Raw genomic sequence first — 16,428 nt, 5'->3', positions numbered from 1 at the left:
CTATTATATAGCGGCAGTTATTTTATTTTTTTTACATATATTACATAAATATTTGTTTTGGCCGAAAAGGGAATCAGTCTTTTTTAAATTTGGTCAAAAAGTGAATCGGCCGAAAAGGGAAAGGTACGTTTTTGGTCGAAAACGGTCTCGCCGTTATTTTCATATAACCATATATTGTTCTGCGATATCTCAAACTTGTTTTACTCAAATATAATATAAGTAATAAAAATACACAATACCGATGTATTTTAAAATTTTAATCAAAAATAATATTCACTATTGTAGATATATTATGTATTTATGTAAGCTAAACTTCTAAGCGATGGATATTTTGACATTTGACCTATAGGCTATAGATTAACCTTGGAATTTAGATTTTACACTATAGTAATAAGCTTATTTAGATTAATTCTAGTTGATTTTCGATTACCTATTGTTCTATAAGTGTTTATTTTGAAAACCATATTTATTTGCAAGTTGCAACTGAAATACGTTCTTCATCCTTAGTCATAAATAATTCCAACACTCTAATAGTCATATTAATAAATTGATTTGCTTGTTTCCCTTCAGAGTAATAATAGTAAATACAAATTTTAATTTTCAAATTATTACTATGTATTATGGTTATCGTCCTATACTGGCTACAAAAGTATAAGAGTATAATATCTGTAATCTGCGTATTTCTTTAATTCTCTTTCCCATACGCATTTAAGAATTTTTATCGTTTTGGGTAAAAACTAAACGCCATTTATACCTACCCACGTATAAAATTAATAAAACTGATTAGTTTAACACATGACTTTCAAAAATTATAAATCGCGAAACATTTACTTTATAAAATGCACTCTTTTCCGACAATCAGATTATAAGGAATATTTTATAATTTTCAAAACTGAATTTTATTCTTCATTTCTACAACATAAATTACGGTAAAAAGTAGGGTAGGTACCTTTTGATTTGATACATTTTCTCCTAATATAATTTTATTTATATATTTTAGATTCTGAGCGGAGCGATAAATATATATTTATTTTACAATAATAATCATAATTATAAATTATTATTTAATACTTATTTTTTCTACTCAAACAAATATACAATAAAATCGCACTATTATACAGACAATATTATTGTAATGTTGACTCATATAGTAGCCTGTATGCACATATACTACATAACTATAGTCTATATAGGTATTTATACAATTTTATCGCATTGTATAAAAATAGCTCGCGATAACGAGACGTGCAATATGCATACAGTCACACAGAATAATATTCTCTGGACGATGGAATTGTGCGAGCGACTATTAAAATAAAACAATAATACATTATTATGCTTATAATGCTATATTAGTAGTATCGTGGACTTGTGAAAAACTTACTTTTCGACCATCCCGCCAGCTTATTAGACGAAATCGTGATTGCCCCAGAGGGCAACGTACTGCTCTCCGTCGTTATCAATTAGGTTAAAGTTTACGTATCTGCTATATTATATATTTGTATGTGATTACTGCACGCTACACGCAGCAGGTACAATATTACCTAACATACACGTCATGCTTATTATAGAATTATGTAAAAAGTAAAATCATTTGTACGATTATGTTTACGATAATACGATGCATTCGTCTGTGACGATTTAGTGACTGACACCGCTTGGACGGAATGTCTAAAAAAAAAAATTTTACACGTTTTTGATGACAACGACGATGACCCATAAGTAACAAGTTAAAACGATTTTAACTTTATAATATTGTAAATGGAACATGTTTTCATTTTTTACACACGTACCAATAAAGCCGTTCGTCGCTTTGCCTGTGGTGTTACATTAATTTTTGTTTGTTATAGCTTATCTATTGTATACTGATTTAAATTTTCATTAAAAACAATCTAATTATAAGTACATTTAAAAATTAAAATTTCAAGCCCATCATTTTATGGGATATTTCAATCCTATACATAACTGTGAATTTATTTTGAATAATTTGAAGTTTTTAGTACATATTAAAGTGGTTTAATTTAAAACAATAATATTGATTAACTAAAGAAAAATTACATACATTTTTTACATAGTTAGTTGTTGCTGATAAAAGCAAGGTTTCAATCAATGAAAAATAATTATATATTTATATTTTGTTGCTTTTAATAAAATTATTATAATGCACCATTAAGCATCATAAGATGGGGTGAATAGAAACACAACCAGGAAAATTATTAATTTAACATCCTCAAGACCAAATATCCGTGTTATCAATATGAACAGCTATTTTAAATTATAATGAAAATCAACGTTTTTGAATAGATACTATAAAAATTTTCATTTTTCTTGTTAGAATTTAAAAATCGAGAGAATTATTTAACAAAAAAAATTAACCACTGCTATAGGTAGGTTTTTATTGACTTTCTACATTTTAGTGGTGAAAAGAAATACAGACGTGTTGTCTCGCAAATATCCCAAACCTCATATATTATATTTATTACATTGGCCAAATTGTAATAAAAAAATTACATTTTTTATGGTAATACAAATAAATATGGTTTTTCAGAAGTTGATTTTCTCATTTACTTCTATTTTTGTCAAATTGTTTATATAACTGTTATATTTGAGGTAAAAATATATAAAAAAAAAGTATTCTTTTCACAATTAATTTTAAAAATCTCAATAAATATTACTTTTGACATTATCTATTCATCTCTCAAATGGAATAAAAAGAGATCAATTAAAAATTATAGAAGATAGTTTGTTTAACAAAAAAATTGAGTATATACACTAAAAGTGATCAATGAGAGCAATACTTTGATGTATTAAACATATAAAAATCCAAAATAAAAAAGTTTTTTTTAACACTTCAAAATTAAAAAGTATTTCAATTCTTCACTTTTTTCAGTACACATTCCATTGGTCGGATTTAAAAAAAAATTGTTCTAATTAAATTTGGAAAAAATATATTATTTAGTGTACGATACTTAAATAGTATTTTTAATATTTTAAACTTTAAACATTTAAAGACTGCAGAGAATACCAAAATACAATTAACATTATATTTGTAGATATTTTATTAACCTATTGATCTTCTGATAAAGGCAATAAGTAAATACAATTTTCGTGGGATATTTATTTTCTATATAAATAGGCGTTGAAAGACTAACTGTTGAGGAACAAAGGATTTCTTTTAATTTTAAGTTGAAATATTAAAAACCAACTATAAATTTACTAAATAAGTAACAACACATTAAGGCATGACCTTAATATAATACAGTGCTTAGTTAACTTTGAACAACATTTGATTAAATATTAAACAGAAGTTTACTTAAACAGTAAGAATATTTGAGAAATAAAATATTTTGTCACAAATAATCAAAAACTTATAATTACAGCTTACAACAACTGTGCACTGGAATTTGCTGCTATGTCTAATAACTTCCAAGCAGCTCTTGGATTTACTTCATTTACATCTCTACACATTGCCCAAGTATACATCACTCTGATAACAGTATGAGGATCTCCTTCAATGATTAACCCATTCACGTCTTTAATATACATGATTTGTTGGGCACTAAATGATATAATTAATACAGGACCATGTTCCATTAATTTTCCAGTAACAACATCAACATTATGTACATCTAGAACTTTGCAGTATGTTTGATGACCTTTTTGTCGATGCTCATTAATTGGATGTGATAGTACTCTATAGGGAGCTTCAAAACACCAGTCTTTCAAAATAATAAGATCTTCCCGTGCTATAGCTTCTAGCACATTTGGTATGATATCAGTTTCACACTGACTGATAAATTTTATTAAACTGAAATCAGGTTCAACACGACATAATTCTGTAACTACATCAGACATTTCAGCATTATGAAATAGAGAGGATAAAGTGCCAGTTACTGAACGTGTAGCTCTTGCTAAGACATGGTCACTGTCATCATACTGTTCTTTTAGGTCTGATAATTTTTGCATAAATGCATTTTCGGATTTGAATTTTTTCCAACTTTCGTATATCCTACAACCAAAACAATATTTCATTAATAACATCATTACATTTTAAGAGCTAAAAAATGTACTTTACATTTTAATTTGATAATAATTTTTACTATGATGCTAAGTTTCTAAAATATTATATCTATAGGTATACAAAGGGATAAGCAACTATTTGAGTTATTGGTTTAATTCAATAGATTTTTATAAAACTAATAATATGACTTGAGAAAGGTATTTAATTTAATACCTAAATTCAATTAAACTTCCATACAAAAAAAAAAAATATGTTGTATAACACATATTTATGTAAATTTATCTAGCAAATTTCTCATTAATAACAATTTTTTCGGTTGACCATGAGACTTCATGTTAGTAATTTTAAGTTACCATACAGCTATTAACCTTATTTAATATTTTATTCTATAAAATAAAGTTATATATTATATAACAAAATATTATTCAAAACTATAACATGTAACTTACATTATATAAAGTTTGTAAATCAAGTGATTATACACAGTACCTTTTTACAAAGAAAAATTGTATGCAGTTTTAATTTAAATTTAGTGCAGCACCTAATTTTTATATTTTAATCATCATTACAGTCCCATATCAAGAAATCATAATGTGATCAACAACTGCACAAATATAGATTTATATAAGATATGTATATAGATAGATAGTATTCAAAGTTAAGATAAGTGGAATAATTTAACATCACAGTGTTTGATGATTTATGTTTGAAAATTAAATATAAATTATGCTTCAAAATTAAAAACTTGAAATGTGAAATACAAGTTTGAATTTTTAGTGCTTTTTATTAAAGTAGTTTAAAAATGTTAAACCTATAAAAGCACTTTTAAATATTATTTTATTTTTTAAATTTCTATAAAATTGGGTATGAATTGAATTTAATCTAACTGATATATTAATGTATATTAATATATAATATATATATATACAGGGTGATTTTTTTTATCGAAGAACACTCATTATTTAAAAAAGTATTGAATTTTTTCAAAATATATTTTATCCTTATAATTTTTTAAGTTTTTTACTTTTTTGAATGACGACATAGAGTTTTAATTTCATATTCCAAATCAGAATATTTTTCTAAATATTTTGATTCATAAAAATCGAATTTAGGACGAGTAGTTTATGAGTTATAAGTATTTAAAGTTTAGACAAGCGGAGTAGTGGACAAACATTTTGCGGGGTAACCACTCCACTCTGCCAATCTAAACTTAAAATACTTATAACTCATAAACTACTCGTCCTAAATTCGATTTTTATGAATCAAAATATTTAGAAAAATATTCTGATTTGGAATATGAAATTAAAACTCTATGTCGTCATTCAAAAAAGTAAAAAACTTAAAAAATTATAAGGATAAAAAACATTTAAAAATATAATTTTTGAATAAAAACGTTCGTTTTTCAACAAGTTGAAACTATGTAAAAAAATATTTTGAAAAAGTCAATACTTTTTTAAATAATGAGTGTTCTTCGATAAAAAAATCACCCTGTATATATATATATATATATACACTTTACGTCATAAATGCAGTCCAAGTCAATTCGGAGACCTAAGCTTATCCTAAATGCTATCCATACGCTTTTATGAGTAAAATTGATAGCAATTGTGGTTTAAATTCTATAAATTATAAGACTTAGCAATTTAGAGATTGCCTAATAATACACAGATTGTAATGGAATCCTTATTTTGAGTATATATTATATATAATTAAATTAATTAAATCATAACCACCAAATACTTAAATAAAATGTATTTACATTGAATCTTTATGAACAGTAACACCTGTCTCTGTTTCATTAGGAACAACTGTTCCCTGGTGACCCAAGTCTGACCGTTTTCTCAAAGTAGTAGGTGCTTTATAAACCTAAATAAGTGGGAATAAATATTGTTACAAAAATACTAAATATTAAAAATAAAAACACTTACATGTGAATTTAATGAAGTTGTATCACTTTCTATTTCAGCTGAAATAGCTTCAGCAGTATTCGAAAAAGTCTTAACAGGTCCAGACTGACCAATTTTAGTTCCACTTTCAAGAACCGTTTTGCTTATAGTTCCGCCTAGTAGACCTTTATTTACAATAATTTAAACAATTAAATACATTTCAATATATTAAGTCCATGAAAAATATACCTGCTTTTTTTGCCAAATCAGATTCACTAGCTTCATTTACTTTTTTCTTAACTGAAGTCATTACAACACTCATTACATTTTTGGCTTGTTGAGTCACTTTGAATGTTTCTGATTCTATTGTATTCAATTTCTGTCTAAAATATTTATAAATTAATCGCCAAAATATTAATAAATCAATTATAATCATATTACCTAGCTTTAATTAAGTTATCAGATTCTTCCAATCTCTTTTTTTCAGCACGAAATTGTTCCAAATTTTTTTTCATTTCTTTACTTTTAGAAATTTCATCCCTTATATTATGAATCAGTTGCATGACAAAATTTGGTTTTTGTGGAGGTGTCGTTGAATAATACTTCAAGTAATGCTGTAATATCAATTAAGGTAAATAAAATGCACATATTGCATAAAAAAAATGAAGTAAATTATTGGTAAAAACTAAATTAAGTACAATTAGTTTTGAACACCAAAAAAGAACACAAAAAGGATGTTATATTTTACAACTTAAGTAAACGTTTATAAATAATATGAGATTATGAAATTATATTAAGCCCCTTAATAATATCATAAATGGAACATCTAAAATATAAACATCAAATAATACATAATATATTGAATAAATAAAAATAGGAACATTACCTAGAGGTGTAACTTAGAACATGAAGATTTTTTTTTAATACAAAATAATATAATTTTTACTATAAACTATCATATAAATATCATGTTAATATTTACATTCATAGAAATGAATTTAGTTTAGATATAGTATTCAGAAACACAAAAAATATAATATAATAATTTTAACCGAAAACCACATTTAGGGCCATTCTCACAATGTCCGATTAAAGTTAACGGACACTTAACTGGCGGAATTCTGCCGGTAAAAACCCACTTACTGTCGGTTAGCTGTTAACGAACACTTAACCGGACATTGTAAGGTCCGGCCTTATATTACTTTATTTTTTTATATTTATAAAACAATATTTTTATTTTGTTCCCCACGTTATCATATTATACTGAATGTACTTACTGTATTTCTATAGACATATTGATACTGTCGCCAAACAGAATACATGGTTGATGTTTTTGGTGTTTGTATATATTAATATAAATTTTTAAAAGTCACACATTTGGAAATAAATGTTTTATTTCTTACGAAACATAGATCGCCGGACCGGATGGACGACGGTAAAATGAATCAGAGCGAGGTGATAATAAAATAAAAATATGATAAGGAACATAAAAACATTATTTCCCAACGATCACGAATGGGGCGCGACACCGGGGAAGGTAACGCGTATTCGTGAAAACGTCGATTACGTTTTGTGTGTGCAGCAGCTTGTAAAAATAATTTAAACTTAATCGATATCACAAACGTTAGTGTTTTGTCGTTTTGTGCGTAAAATGTATATGAAATTTGCAAAAATCGTGAAAACGGGATCAAAAATAAGATACGACAATTTGATCCATCGTCCAATTGTGCGAAACGTTAAACGTCCGATACAGTCGTGCAGCAGCAGGCTGCAGGCTTGTTCCTACCATAGAACATAATGCTTGTTCTATGCTCCTACGGTTTTAGGTACCGGCCACTCGCGGGCGACCAGAGCATGGAGAATTTGATAGCTCTTTGCCTCTATGGGTCAGAATTGGATGGTTCGCTCCCACAGTTAACCGTTATAACCGTGTTCGCTCTATATACCTTATACTTAGTATAAGGTCACCGGTTCGCTCGATCGTCTTATGATCGCACCTCGACGATACAAACGACGAACGTTTGTTCTTTAACTTTGGGCATTGATTACAAAATAAGTTGCATACAAACAACAGATTTATAACTAGTTAATTAGTTTGTTAGTTGGAATTCCGAACAATTCTAGTTAAGCAACGTATCGATTTTTTAAATTTTGTTTCAGTGTCAGCCAAACTTCGTAATGAAGTTATCAGAAAAAAACCGATGGAGGCAGCGACTACATGTGTTTTGGCAGTCGTCGCTCCGATCCGCAATCTAAAAAAAATCCCTCGACTTGTCATACAAAAACACATCAAATAATTAACACGGTCAAAAGAAATATGAATAGGTGAAAAATGTAATTAAAATGTTTAAACGCGTCGCGCATGGTAATCATTTACGATGCGGGGTTAAATGATTTCCGAGCCCAAAATATGCGTTACGTAGTGGCGTAAACTGGGGGTCGCACGGGGTTGCATTTGCGACCTCTGAAAATATTATAGAGTTGCATGTGTGTCTTTTTGTGACCCCAAAAATCACGATTTCAGTTTTCAAAAGATTAAAATATCAATAATTATTTAATCAATTGACTAATTTATATTTTGAGAACAAATTTTCATTTTGTTTTAAATCACTGTAATTATTATTATATTATATACTTTCCACATTTTCTTATAGTTTTGTTTTTGACCATTTTCTATTAATATACCTACCAATATGTATTTATTGTGATCGGCAGAGTCGAATCTCAATGGTAGCTGAATATTAATAGTGAAAACGTGTTTCATTATTTTATCTTTATAGATTAAAATTATTATTATTTGTTTTACATATATTATTCATTTATTTTTTGACACTTGTATTTATTTCTTATTCCGCGAACGATGTAAAATTAATAGTATTTCAACAGCTTGCTAAAATAGACAAATTTCTTGTAAAAATATCGAAGTCGAAAGTAAGCATCTATTTTTACTTTAAATTCATATATAACTTTTGATTTGTATGCATTAAGTTTAAAGTAGCGGTTAAACTATATTACTGACTTACATTATATAAAAACTACAATTTTGACAAATAAAACAATTTATATTTGATCTGTAAATTAATTTATCAGGTAATATAATATTATTATTGAACAAGTTTGATACAATTATTTATTAGAGTCTAGGTCTAGATTAAAAGAACTGTAGTATTTTATGTATTCGTATTATATTGTTTAAGAAAATTATACATATTCTATTGACGGTAATTACTAATTAATTATACCCTATTATATTGTATATTTATAATACATACCAGTCACCAATAAGATACTATATATGTTTAAGGTTAAAATAATTTTGTTGAGATTGTGTACTTTTTACTTATAATATTATATTTAGAACAATATAAAGCTTTTTATGGGGGTATGAGGGGCTTAGCCCCCCAAAAGTATGCCTAACTGGGAAACTGATTGCAACCCTAACAATTTAGCCCAATTTACCCCACTGGCGTTACGTATAAAGCGAAGGAACTTTTTGAAGGTTTTCACCGATAACTTCAAAACGAATTTCGTTGGACTTTTTTTTAACATTCTTAAGCCGCGTTCACACCTGAGCACGCACAGACCGAGCATGTGTGTTCACGCCGAGCCGACCGACTCGGGTCGCGTTCGATGTGCGTCAAAATCATGCAAATTTGTAGATTGTAGAACGCACAACATTAGCACACATTATGCTTTGTCTGTGCGTGCTCAGGTGTGGACGCGGCTTTACAAAACTTACAAGGCACACATTCACGAAAAAAAAAAAAAAATTGAGGTTGCTAAACAAGAATTATTTACCTAAACAGAACTTATTTGCGAATCCATAATATTTTAAATTTAAAAAAAAAAATTAAAATTAAGAATACAGTACCTATACACGTTGTTTATATCTCGTATCGCCGACCGCCGTGTCGGTAGCGTTTTTGTAGATACATTATTCAATATAAATAGCATTTTTGTAGGAGCACGACGGCTGTAGATAAATATAAAAAGGTATCGATATAAATTTTTTTATTTGTATTTATCATCAAGGCAAGTATCAAATAAAAGTATAAAACAATAAATATGAATAAGTAAAATAAAACGTCGTTAAAAATGTATTTACATAATAATTATACCTAAAATTCTAATGACTGAAAAGTTTAAAATAAATTTTTAAATTTCAGGCCTGGAAAATTTTTTTTTATGGCCTGCTGTATAAAATGTTTGGTCTATAGGAATAATAATAAGACATTTCATAATGCCATGTCGGCAAATTACGAATTTACGATCGTACTGATCGTATCGACAGAGAATGGTTTTCCTATTAGATTTTACACATAACAATTCTCAAGTTTGAGTTTGACATGCACAAAATATGGAATTCCGATCGGCTGGAAAAACATTTCACAGCAGCTGTTCTGATGGACGTCAAACTGAATACGTGTTATCGATGTCTTACAACGCGGCGACACGATTTCCGTGATAACAAGTTATCACTAAATCACGATGATAACGACAACAGAAATTGGAGTTAATGCCGTTTGTGGTATTATTCTTATTGGAAAAATAATTTTGAAACGGCTTTCTTCGTTTTGTACTATTTGAACCGTGTATTGATGATTATTAGTATTGGTTATCGTCTAAACGCCATCGATAAAACGTCGTTTAACACGAAAATACCTATCATCTATTCAACGATCAATGCATTAGAACACTGAACAATGTGGTCCGACACATTTCTCATCGTATTTATTTCAATTTGTACGGCTCTATTAGGAGAAGGTAAATTTAGCTTTATCAACTGGATGTATTTCGATTATCGCGTCTGTGTTTTGTTTTAAATTAAATTGGTTATATTTGTAGATTAATATGATTATACACGTACACGCTTTTGCTCACTTTTAGTTATATTTTGTTTAGATTAGGTGTGGTTTAGTTTGCGGCTTCACTCACCTTTCAAATTAGTGGTTGTTTTTATGTGTTGATATAAAAATATAATATAAGAAACAACAAATATGTATGGACGTGTCCCATACTTATTTTTTCCCGTGTTAGAAGATTAGGAGTTAAGTTAATGTACCAAATAACTCGTAGAAAGAAGGCATGCTAAATAATGATCTAAACTATATGAAAAATTGGCTATCACTAACTAACTAGTCTTATGCTAACATAAGTATTTCCTTATCATGTGCTTATTATTGTTATTTTATTTATGGAGATGTTTTATTTTGTTAAAATACATTTAGGTATTAACTGTAATCCTTACTCATATTGTATGTATAATATCAATTTTACCTTGATACCTTGTTTATTAATCATAGAGAATCTCTCTAAGCCAAAACTTTTGTTAATTATTAAAATTTATATTCAATAGATCTGAATTCTCTGAAGTTGAACTACTATTTGAAGTAATTAATAGATATTGCATTTAAAAGAAAAAAGTGGGCATCTACTGTTATTAAAAATTCATGAATGGTTTATCAACAATATACATAATATGTATATCTAATATTTATAAAACACAATCTAATGTCCAAATCAAAAATATATTGGTGAGGGGAGAGATGTCTTACAACACTGAAAACAGAAGACAGAGAAATGTCTGCCATCCTTAAAATATTTACTTGTTTTAATCCTACCAGCCCTATTCTGGCTGTTCTAGCATTAACACTTTAATAGTCTATGGTTTTATCAACATCTTACAGTTTGTTTGGTATTAAATAATTAATGACATTGTCAGGGGCGGAGTGGCCCATCTGGAAATCTGGAATTTTCCAGATGGGCCGATACTGACGGATACTATATGGGCCGGCCCTACGTTTAAAACAAATGGTTTAAACATAAGTAACAAATCGTATAATCAGTGCTCAATTGTATAAAATTGTAAATAATATTTCATGACCCTTATTATAAATAAATTTTGTTATAATCTTAAAGTGAAGTTTAAGTTTAGTGTTATAGTATAAATTTAATATTTGATTTATTCAGAAAAACAATTTACAAATAATAAAGAAATTATACTTATTGATTTAAAATTATTTCTACCTATTAATTTTGATTCATTTGTGAATGGACTACCTAAAAATGCTTTCTTTAAGTTACATGTAAAATTAAAACCTTAATTTGATGATGATAATGATAATAAAATAAAAAAACAATAAAAATAAACTACCTATCTGACAAAATGTTAAGTTTTTAAAAATCTTGGAAACATTTAAAGACATCTGTAGATGATGAATGTGCTGAAGAACTATAGGTACATAAATACATAATAAGTAGGTACACAGAAAATGAAGATGAGGTAAAAGACATATCAAAACCATGTGTAACATGTAAAAACTATAGAATTTTATAGTTACATATTACAATGCATTAATTAAGTGTAATTTTTACTCTAATGTTTATCCTACATTATCCATTGCTTATATCAGTGTTTATTATTTACTTTGCCGGTACCCAAGTGGCCTATAAAAGATCATTTCTACTTAAAAATATTTAAAAACAGTTTGAGCAATTCAATTACAACCAAACATTTGGAGTAATTAATGTTGATGGAAAACAAATTCTTTATAGTTTAGTTATACAAAGTACTCATTATGACATTAAATTTGTATTATTATAAATATTAAAACAAAAAACATATCTTTAATAAGTATTTAATATAACATAACTATTTCTATGTTTCTATATTTCATGATAAATTATATCAAATATTTTTATTTTGAAAATTAAATCAAATAACTTTATGAAATTTACATAATGCACATCTTACAAAAGCCTTCATACAATTAGGTTAATTTATTCATTTTTAATATTTAAATTTATAAATAATACTCATCTGATCTATTCTCTATTCTGGGGGAGTTATCGAGTAAAACTCTTTAGGGCAAGACAATTTTGGTCTGTTTTAGTCATGAGGCGGCTGACTGAAAATGTGTTGAAAATTTAAAGTTGAAAAAATGTGTTCCAAGTGTTAGACTTGTACATACCATTGTATATGATTGTAGGTATTATTGATATTAAGTTTTTAAGTGGGCCGATAAAGCACAAAAATCTCGATGGGCCAAGTTTGTCCAATCTGGCCCTCTCTATTAGTAACTTGGAAATCAAATTGTATTATAGCATTTATTTATTTAACCAAAACATTTACAATTTAATAATTTCAATACATTAAAATCGAATTTTGTAAAATAATACAGTTAAGGTCCTCATTTAATTTGTAATATTCTGTATGTGTTCTGACCGTTTTAGGTTTAAAATGTTTTAATCTATTGTTACCCATAAATATTTGAATGATAATACCATTTTAATTGTTTTACAACTACATTTTGTCATACCAGTTACACATTGATGTATTATTAAGTTATATCCAACAGGAATTTGTGAATGTAAAGTAACTTTTAGCATGCAAACCGATTTTTTTATGTTAGGTTGTAATAGATTTTTTTCCATTCAATCATAGATATACCTTAAATCGACTGTATGTTTCAATTTATCCCATTTATCTTGAAATTAACTAATGCTATGTCATCTGCAAACATGAATAATTTTGCTTTTAATAAAAATGCAGGTAAATTTTTATTATATATATATATTAGAAGCTACTTTAAGTTCTACAGATACAGTACCATATTTTGATATGCTATAACTTATTATGTGCACAATAGATATAATAAGTAAATAGTGCTGTATAAAACCATCAACTCTAGGTGCCGAATTTTTATTTAGATTGATTGATACATTTATTACTTTGTGACAACTGATGGTTTTTAATTTGAAGTTTGAGCTTGTGCTTGATTGATTATTAGTATTATGAGTATTTGTAGTATTAAGTCAATTGTTTTCAACTAGTCTATTTCCGGTTGTTGCGAAGTATGAGTTTACTATGTTTAAGCTATCTAAGTCGTATATGTCAGATATTTGTCCTTTATTATTTTATTAATTGCAAGCTCAATAGAATTAATTTTTCTCACTGATAATTCATTAAACATTTTCCAGATTTCTTTTAGTTCCAATTTTATATACGATAATACAATTGTAAATGGAATTAAAAATGATAATTACAACAAATAAGTCTTTGTAGTTAATGATTTCTGAAAATTGTATGATTTAAATTTACGTTACAATTAGTAAATTAAGAAGGCTGCAGGAGGTCGTGTGTTAAGGATACTATTATAGGCAATTTTACTTATTGACATAAAAGTGACTTATATAGTTCTGTATATGTGCAAACTAAACTCCATGAAGTTTGTGCGAGACTAATCTGTAGTTGATTTGGTCAATAGCCTAAGCCCTAAATTATGTTATAACAGTAGGCCTACATAATACCATAATACCGCATTATAGGTTAGTCATTATATTTTATATTTGCTGTCAACTTATGCACACACAGACATCGTCAATCATATTAAATTAGATAAACAATGGCTGTTAGACCAAAAGGATAGACAAAATTGAAAGACTTGAATTTGATGGATGGATTTTAATTTTTATGATGGATATTAATTAGTCATTGTGTTAGAGAATAGCCGTGGGGGTTTCATTTATTCAAATTATTTGATAAAATATCAACAATAATAAAAAAAAAAATTAAATATTCAATACATTTGTTATTAATATATATTGTAATAATAATAAATTGCTTTGGCTATTCTGTAGTAGAGTTGTTGAAGATTTTCAATTAATTTTCAAAATTTAAATCTGGCAAGCCCAAATTTCAAAAGTTTTTTTCTAGCTTTTGGTACTTATATTGATTATTTATACAGACTATAACTCCCTTAAATATGCTCACTATTTTACAGTGGAGTAATTACAAATCACAACTGACATTTTAAGAAAATCATTGTTTGTATTATATATCATATATTTACTATGTATTACATAAATATATAATATATATTTATTTTTCTGAATATTATTTCTACTTTTATAAATCTTAACTTAAGTGCTATTATAATATTCCCATGGAGTATGATAATTACAAATTATGATTCATTACATAGTTATTTTTATTTTCCTCTAATTAAAGATGAGCTTAAATTTATTAGTATTTTTTTATGTTCATAATTATTAAACCTTGTTTTAAATAATTTTTTTGCAGGATTAACATGGTTATTAGTATATCGAACTGAAAAATATCAAAAGCTGAAGGTCGAAATTGAAAAATCTAGTAAAAAACGTAAGGTTACAAGTTTTTACTAAACATAATATTTTTTTTTTTTCATAGTTTAATGAAAAAATATTATTATTTCAGTTGAAAAACGTAAAGAAGCTCATGGAGATTCTGTAGACAAACAACAAAAGAAAAAAATTGAACGTGTTGAGGAAAAACTTAAAATTAACAATCGTGATTTGTCAATGGTAAAAATGAAGTCTATGTTTGCCATTGGTTTTGCATTTACGGCACTATTAAGCATGTTCAACAACATGTGAGTTTTATTTGTACATTTTCTAAATAATATTTTAAATATTTAATTTATATTTAATATACATAGATTTGATGGACGTGTTGTAGCAAGATTGCCTTTTACACCTATTCCCTGGGTTCAAGGCTTATCACATAGAAATCTACCTGGTGATAATTACACAGAATGTTCATTTATTTTCTTGTATATATTGTGTACAATGTCAATACGCCAAGTGAGAATTAAAATACTCTTGACCATGTAATATTAATAATTGTATCAAAAAATTAATTTATGATTTTTTTTTTTTTATATTAGAATATTCAAAAACTCTTAGGATTTGCTCCATCAAGAATGGCTAATAAACAAAGTGGCGGCTTATTCGGACCTCAACCTCAACAGTTTAAATAATTCAATTAGATATAACAAATTAGTATTAATATAAAAGACCAAGTGTTTTTTTTTTTTTTTTTGTCATACAAAAAAAATAAATATATTTATACTTTTGTAAGTTTTTGTAAGATATTTCATGATATCATTAGTTAAATGCAACTATAAATATTATAAATTTTCATATTGGATGTTTAAATGTCAAAAATTAAAATTACGATACTTACCATACTCTACTATATTCACTATTAGATGTTATGATTCTATTGACCATTGAGAGTCTAGAAACATTTGTTCATGGTGAAAATAATGAAATTTTTAATAATAAAATAAAATGTTTGTGCAACTTATTCTATTTTTCAAAATTATAACATACTATCTGATACCTGTGCACTTTGTTGCTTGTTAAAAATACCAACTCTATATGATTCAAAACTTCCCATAGATTTAGAAAATTACAAATCTACAAAAACTTGAAATGAATAATGCGAAAACAATAATAAATGGTTATAATTAATAAATAATCCACCTTAAATTTGAAACCAATTACCACCCCTTGGATTTGAATATAAAAAACACATAAGTAATTTATGCTTCATAATATTCTGTATATCTTTTGTCAACTAAACAAAAGTATTTATTCTTAACATTACTACCTAATATTGTTATTCCCATTGGCCATTTTAATTTTAATTGTGTATGTGTGTATACTCTATATGACACATTACAAAGTAATTTGGTGGCA

General features: G+C 27.0%; 2 protein-coding genes across 2 annotated transcripts; one reads left to right on the top strand and one right to left on the bottom strand.

Annotated features, from left to right (window-relative positions):
* Positions 1-3,194: 3,194 nt before the first annotated feature.
* Positions 3,195-7,439, bottom strand: LOC107164906 (mitochondrial import inner membrane translocase subunit TIM44-like). Its single transcript, XM_089218033.1, has 6 exons — positions 7,185-7,439; positions 6,349-6,521; positions 6,157-6,290; positions 5,950-6,092; positions 5,781-5,887; positions 3,195-4,009 (listed from the first exon to the last, which is right to left on the bottom strand). The coding sequence occupies exons 1-6, from the start codon at positions 7,227-7,229 to the stop codon at positions 3,382-3,384; spliced, it is 1,230 nt and encodes a 409-aa protein (XP_089074159.1). The 5' UTR covers positions 7,230-7,439; the 3' UTR covers positions 3,195-3,381.
* A 2,966-nt stretch (positions 7,440-10,405) lies between these two features.
* On the top strand, positions 10,406-16,033 carry LOC149061704 (calcium load-activated calcium channel). Its single transcript, XM_089219217.1, has 5 exons — positions 10,406-10,671; positions 14,990-15,067; positions 15,143-15,317; positions 15,384-15,528; positions 15,612-16,033. Exons 1-5 carry the CDS (start codon positions 10,611-10,613, stop codon positions 15,702-15,704), a joined length of 552 nt encoding a protein of 183 aa, XP_089075343.1. The 5' UTR covers positions 10,406-10,610; the 3' UTR covers positions 15,705-16,033.
* The last annotated feature ends 395 nt before the right edge of the window (positions 16,034-16,428 follow it).

This window comes from Diuraphis noxia, unplaced genomic scaffold, assembly GCF_037042655.1.
Source record: "Diuraphis noxia isolate RWA-SAM2 unplaced genomic scaffold, SU_Dnox_SAM2 contig0001, whole genome shotgun sequence".
In the NCBI taxonomy this organism is placed as follows: Eukaryota; Metazoa; Arthropoda; class Insecta; order Hemiptera; family Aphididae; genus Diuraphis; species Diuraphis noxia.
The sequence above is the reverse complement of the archived record's forward strand: the minus strand, read 5'-3'. Positions and strand labels throughout refer to the sequence as shown.

What these genes read in the sequence shown, in the direction of transcription:
- LOC107164906 (XM_089218033.1), bottom strand. Translation starts at nt 7,229, where the DNA reads ATGTATTCTGTTTGGCGACAGTATCAATATGTCTATAGAAATACA. An exon ending in GATAACTTAATTAAAGCTAG is followed by an intron (nt 6,291 to 6,348) that starts GTAATATGATTA and finishes TAAATATTTTAG; the next exon opens with ACAGAAATTGAATACAATAG. An exon ending in ACTGTTCATAAAGATTCAAT is followed by an intron (nt 4,010 to 5,780) that starts GTAAATACATTT and finishes TTTTGGTTGTAG; the next exon opens with GATATACGAAAGTTGGAAAA.
- LOC149061704 (XM_089219217.1), top strand. Translation starts at nt 10,611, where the DNA reads ATGTGGTCCGACACATTTCTCATCGTATTTATTTCAATTTGTACGGCT. An exon ending in TACGGCTCTATTAGGAGAAG is followed by an intron (nt 10,672 to 14,989) that starts GTAAATTTAGCT and finishes ATTTTTTTGCAG; the next exon opens with GATTAACATGGTTATTAGTA. An exon ending in TTAAGCATGTTCAACAACAT is followed by an intron (nt 15,318 to 15,383) that starts GTGAGTTTTATT and finishes TAATATACATAG; the next exon opens with ATTTGATGGACGTGTTGTAG.